At 41.4% G+C, this 6290-nt stretch overlaps 1 protein-coding gene across 1 annotated transcript; it reads right to left on the reverse strand.

The window, feature by feature from the left end:
* Nucleotides 1–57: 57 nt before the first annotated feature.
* On the reverse strand, nt 58–6239 carry sephs3 (selenophosphate synthetase 3). Its single transcript, XM_077511982.1, has 9 exons — nt 5871–6239; nt 5246–5561; nt 4727–4830; nt 2859–2966; nt 2625–2779; nt 1524–1614; nt 1330–1429; nt 948–1160; nt 58–812 (listed from the first exon to the last, which is right to left on the reverse strand). Exons 2-9 carry the CDS (start codon nt 5523–5525, stop codon nt 568–570), a joined length of 1296 nt encoding a protein of 431 aa, XP_077368108.1. The 5' UTR covers nt 5526–5561; nt 5871–6239; the 3' UTR covers nt 58–567.
* Between the last annotated feature and the right edge of the window lie 51 nt (nt 6240–6290).

The following is a 6290-nucleotide window of genomic DNA, read 5'->3' on the forward strand; positions in this document are numbered from 1 at the left end:
AAAGTTCTTTTGTTGAATGTGCTTCTATGTCACAACAGAAAAAAAGAAAAGTGGACGTTTTTTTTTCCATTATTTTTTTTTTTAATTGATTGTAAAAAGCAGAAAATCTACAAACAGCTTTAGCCCTCCAGCAAGCCAAGTCTGCCTCACCTTTCCAATGACAAAGCATCCACTCCACCTGGCCCCTTGGCCGGGGGTTTGTAGGGCAGAGTTTCATAAACTGGAAGAACGTGAGCGACTTGGTGCTGGATGACCAATCAGCCGAAAAAAGGCCATCTGTACCCGGCGCTGCTTGTCCGGAGGAAGCTGCTCAAGCCTTCCTCTGGACTGTCATGCCTGAGCCAGGCACAAGACAGATTCCATTTGTTGAATAAATTCATTCACGACACATTAACATCATCCCCTATTCCAATCAAGCCAACAAAACATGGTAGCCCACGTCACATAAAAAAACAACAAAACAAAAACATCCATACACACTTCCGCTGGATATTCATTTCATCGGTTTTGGAATGTTACAATCTTCACTAACATATCAAGGTCGAATACATCCTCAACACACACAGTCTACGACACATTCGGGCCAGGCAACGGGCTCGCAGAGTTGTTATCCTGACTGGCCACTTGGCTCCCTCGTGGCGGGACCTCGATGATGCGGGGCTTGTCGATGATGCGAGCGCGACGGTCTCCTTTCTCGACGATTCCGATGATCCAGGCGCCCTGACCTCCACCGGCCCCCGACGAGCTTTGGCTCTTCATCTCGGAACAAAATTTGGCCGCCTGCTCCCTGGGCAGACAAACCAGCAGTCCGCCTTTCGGAAAGGGAGAGAGAGGGCGTGTCATAAAAAAGCGCTCGGAATGCCGGATTACACCGTCAACAATTTCAGTCTTGCCGTATGTTTCCCTAGCAACGGCCGTCTTGTTATTACGTGTGCCTGCATTCCTACCTGATGTCTCAGACGATGTGCCCTGAATCAAATTGAATATGCTTCCACAGGCTTTGCTGACAGCAGCCATTTTGGCTATGATGGGAAGGTTGTGGATGACGAAGGCCACGTCGTTGCGTTGCTGGCTTGCCAGGTTGTTTGCGTGCCCCAACAAACCGAAGCCCGTCACGTCCGTGGCCGCGTGGGCCTGGAACTTGTGCATGAGGCCAGCCGCTGCAGGCAAAACATCACGCCAGTGATTCAGATTCAGATCCACACATACTCACAAAAAAAAAAAAATATGACAACGCTCAAATCAAATCAACTGAAGGAAACAAAGTTTAAGGTGAACAGAAAGACGGGTTGAAGTCTGTCCAAAAACAGATCAATTGACGCTGCATACCAGTACGATTTAGTGTTGCCATTGAAAACATAGCTTCTTGATAGGCCTCTTTAACTTCCTTCTTGGTGATGACAAGCTTGATCCTGTTCCACCGATCAGGCTGGTTCGACATAAAGGGAGGAGGAGCAACGTCAGAACGCCAGCAGAGGGCGTCAAATCCGATTTGGCTGCGCATCGAATTGCGACTCACTGACCTGTTCCAGCCACTGGTGAGCATTGACGGCCACCTGCGTGCCCAAAGGTTTGGTGAGGACCAGGACGTCGCCCGGGACGGCACCGTCTGGCCTGGAGGGAGAGTGAGAGAGACCTTCAAAATGTGACACCTGTCAGTAGGCCTTGTGCTCTGTTGGCCCAGTTGAGACAAATTCCTTTCAAGCTTGTTGAAGCACAGCATTATGCACAAAAAATAAATAAAATTTTAAAAGGTGCACTGAACCGTAAAAGGGGAACTCTTTATATTAAAAAAAAAAAAAGAAAAAAAAAAAAGTATGTTAAGGCATTAAATCAGTCATTATGACATGCAAGTAGTAGCACGTGATAATTATGGTTTGAGGGGAAAAAAAATACCATTTCATGCATCTACTTTGAAATACAAAAAAATAAAAATAAATACAAAATAAATATGACACTTGATGAGGAAAAACAACCAATTGGAGACACATTGTGTGACTTAAAAATGTAAAAAAAAAAATAATTAAAATTTGCTGTTTGAGCACAACTTTACTCAATTGCACAACATATGGGGCTGTCAAGGGCAAAGCTATTATAGTTAAGAAAAACTTATAAAATAACTGACAACAATTGAAAAAACAAGAACATTTTTGCTCACAAAAAATAAAAACAGAAATAATTTTAAAACTAAAAGCCAACTGAAACAGCATCTTACATTTATAAAACAAACCATATTTATCGTGAAAATGTCCTTCGGTTTAGTTTTTGTTAACTAATATGATCGCACGTGAGCATGAGAGGTTAATTAATTTTCAATATATTCATTTCGTTATAGCCGTATGTCAAAATAGAGGGAGGAAGGTCAGTTCTTTGAGAATTGGACTTTATTTTATAACACTAATTATTAGTGGGCTTTACATAAATAAATAAATAAATAAATAAATAAATCTAACACGAAAACTAATAAAAACCCCAAGCATTTAGAAAAAACAAAATTAACAAAATTGCTCTAAAAAATAAAACTAACTAAAACAAAAACATAAAACCAAGCTAAAGACAAACTATAATGAAAACCCCCAAACTATTATAACCGTGGTCAAGAGCAAGCCTTGACGCCGACTTACATGACGAAGTCAGTCGGCTGGCAAACAACTGAGGCCACTCCCCCTACGATAATCCATGGATTGATGACCGTCTGGCCGCCCGTCACCGAAGTCCCTCCCTCCTCGGCGGCATCGCGAAATCCTCGAATCATTAGCGGCATCACGCGCCCGCGGTCCTGCGTCATGTTGTGACGACGTGAAGGACCGTTAGTTTAACAACATTAAACATTGACAGCGAAATAAGTAACTTATTACTTTGTCGTTCATCTTCTGGCTCACACTGAGCAGCATCAGCATGTTGTCGCACTCGGTGATGCCCATGGCGTAGAGATCGCTGAGGACGTTGGCGCATGCGATCTTGCCCTGGAAGACAAAGACAAATTGAAAGTTCGGTTCACCTCATCAAAAAGTTGTTGTTTTTTCTTCAATCCAATAAACAGTACAGGATTTACATGTTCAAAATGCACAAAGGTCAATGCAGTTTCACTGTTAACTACTTTCTTCTCAAAGGTTTGTTGCGACATCATGATGTCTCTGATGTTAAATGTTGCATAATGTGCACCTCCATCAATTGGTAAATAGCATCCTGTTTCCAACTTCCTGGAAAAACATGTATTGGGGTTAGGCATGAGCGTGAAACCTGAAATTTCAACTACAGCTATCAAATAGTTCTAGAATAAATTATTTCACTGATTATCCTTTTAACTCATTCAGCCATTTTCACATTTCGCAATCCCGTTCGCTCCCGGCTGTTTTACTGGATTTTGAATGATTTTGCAAGGCCCACAGAATATTGTGTTCAATTGCTATAAAAAGAAAGATTAAAGTCTCTTCTTTCATCAGGAAAAAAAAAATGTTTCCATCTGTTTCAGTTTTGCAGCAATTAGCATCAGAAGAGAGCTAAGTTTCATCAGTTTTCACAAATCTATTTAAAGTTGTAAGTAATTGAGCTTTTTTTTTCTACATGACCCTGGTTGATCTCCTTTGCTCTGCTGCCACCTGGTGGCCGTTTGTGTAATAACTACCATTTCTGCAACCGTTCTTTGCAGCTGAGAGGCTGCATCAAAGCCTTCTGTATGCTCTAGCATAAAAAAACAACAAAGAAAAACGTATAAATATGTCTTTGGGACACTTAAAACATTAAAAAACGTATTTACACGTTATTGGGAGCAAATGAGTTAATTGGATAAAAACATGCGCACGTGAGCTACAATTATCACTATTGTTAAGGTGACCATCCTCATGTGCCACATTATAATGTAGGGAGAGACCGATTATCGGTTAGGCTGATTATCGATGCCGATATCCAGCATTTTGCCAAATATGGGCATCCGCCAATTTGAAGACTCATTTGGCAAATAATAGATCCATTAAAATAAATAAATAAATAAATAAATAAATAAAAAAAATAAGTGGTGGTGGGGTATCGGGGATTGTTTAACTTTCATAGATGCTTCTGACCCTGGGAACTCCGCACCTTCAGTCTTTATTTTAAATTAAAACTAAGAGAGGTACAATTGTAATACTTCAGATATTTTGAATTTTTAAAAAACTTTATTTACTGTAGCAAACAATTAAGTTTTTATTCAACTTTTGAAGACATGCTACTGCCCTTGGAAGGTTCTTGAACTTTTTGTTCGATTTCTAATACAAAGATGCCTATTGACTTAAGATTTTTTTTTTTTTTTTTTTTACATTGTTCAATAAAAATATGCTTAAAAAAAAAAGAAAAAAGAAAAAAAAAAAAAAAAAAGGGAGCTGGAGTTTAAATTCTGACGTCAATATTTCCCCTTTTAGTGAAACTGATTATCAGCTCCAAATAGTGGTTAGCGTACTTCACTACTAATAATTGATATTGGCCCTAAAAAAAAAAAATCGTATCGGTCTATCTCTACTATAATGGAAGAATTGCAGTATGTTTTAACTGATCAGTTTTAGGCTATATAAACCAGCATTAATACTTGTGGTGGTACCTCAGTTCTGCTATGCAGTAGACTCAATGTACTTTCTTTTCTACGTGTGCATTGTGATTGGGGATGCAGGTGAACTGGAGACTCTCAAACGTCAAACTCCCCACGCCCACCACACTATTTGATAAGACTCTTGGAAGAAACTCCTCTCACCATCATGTAGGGATCCTCCACAAGTGGGTAAAAGAAGTCTGTCGTCTGTACTAAAGACAGACCGCCGTGCCTCAGAGGAATCACGCAGCAATCCATCCCCACTCCTGAAAAAAAGATTTTGGTAGACAAATTTGCTGTATTACATGTTACAACAGTCACACAAGCAACGTTTGTACTCATCAATTAACCTCCAAGTAACGCCGTTGGAGAAAAGAAACATGACGCAGACGCAAAGCATTACCGTAGCCTTTTACGCCCTTTATATATTTCAAATTATGCTGACTCATACTACCTTGTCAATTATGCTTTTTGAACTACTGCATTTTATCTGTCTTTTCTTCTTCTTTTTGACTATATAACGTGGGCGCTTGAATAGTAGCCAAACGTTTACTATTCATTCTTAAACGTTTAGCTAATTTGCGCAAGTAGCGTATGCGCACACGTTAGCTAGCCTGTTTAGCTACGCCAGCTAACAAAATCACGAATCGCGAAGCTAAACCTACAAAAACGTTTTCCTACCGAGCCGAGGGCCGGCTGGCAACTGTTGCGTGAACTCGGACGCCTGGTCTCCGTCCTTCCCTGGCCCGTCGGTCCGGTTCGGCTCGAGTCCCGCCAGGAGTTTGAGCAGAGCCTCCTGCGGGACCTTGCAGCCTCATCCTTTCAAGTCCGAGTAGGCTGTGAGACGAAATCCGCGATCCAAGCCGTGTTCCTCGGGGTTGAATGGCTTGTACCCTGGGGGAAAACACGCCTCGGTTCCCATCGCCTCTGTTTGGGCTGGCGGCGAAGTTGAATCTGACATGCCCGTCTGAAGACCCCTTCAAGCTCACAGCTCGGGCTGAGAGTGAGACAAACCCGAGAGCGAAAAACCAGGATGAATGGAGGAGTGGTGTGGTATGCGCCAGTTTGACAGGAAACGGTAACACTACTCCTTAAGATTATACCAAAATAAAACAGAAATAGCCACACAACAGAGAGCCGTCTGTTTTGTCTCGGTTATGCGAACGGCTCCAAAAAGTCGCGGACAATATAAAGAATGTTATTGTTTTAATGGTCTTAAAAAACCCCGAAACAATCCCAAATCTTAAAGGACCTTATCTCTTATTTTGAAAACAATGCTTACGATTTCTGATCTCCAGTTACTTACACACGTAAACACTTTAGCTTTGACTGAGTCTCCCAAACCACCGGAAGTCAAGAAATTGCGTTGCCAAAGAGCCAAGAAAGAAAGAAAGAAAGAAAAATTACAGAGTAGAACAGTGGTGGGCAAACTCGGTCCTCGAGGGCCGGAGTCCTGCAGGTTTTGGATGTTTCCGTTTCTCTTCTCCAACACAGCTGGTATGATCAGCTCATCAGCAAGCTCTGCATAAACCTGATAACGATCCTGTTGATTGGAATCAGCTTGTGTTGGAAAGGGGAAAACCCCAAAAACCTGCACGGGAAACCTCAAAAAACATTTAGGAGCAGAATTTGACACCCAGACCTGCTTTAGAAAATAAAAATGTAACCTTAGAAGAGATGAACCAATTGAACACAATGAAATTAACACAACTAAAATGGTGTCCAA

The sequence above is a fragment of the Festucalex cinctus genome, chromosome 2 (genome assembly GCF_051991245.1).
Source record: "Festucalex cinctus isolate MCC-2025b chromosome 2, RoL_Fcin_1.0, whole genome shotgun sequence".
Lineage (NCBI taxonomy): Eukaryota > Metazoa > Chordata > Actinopteri > Syngnathiformes > Syngnathidae > Festucalex > Festucalex cinctus.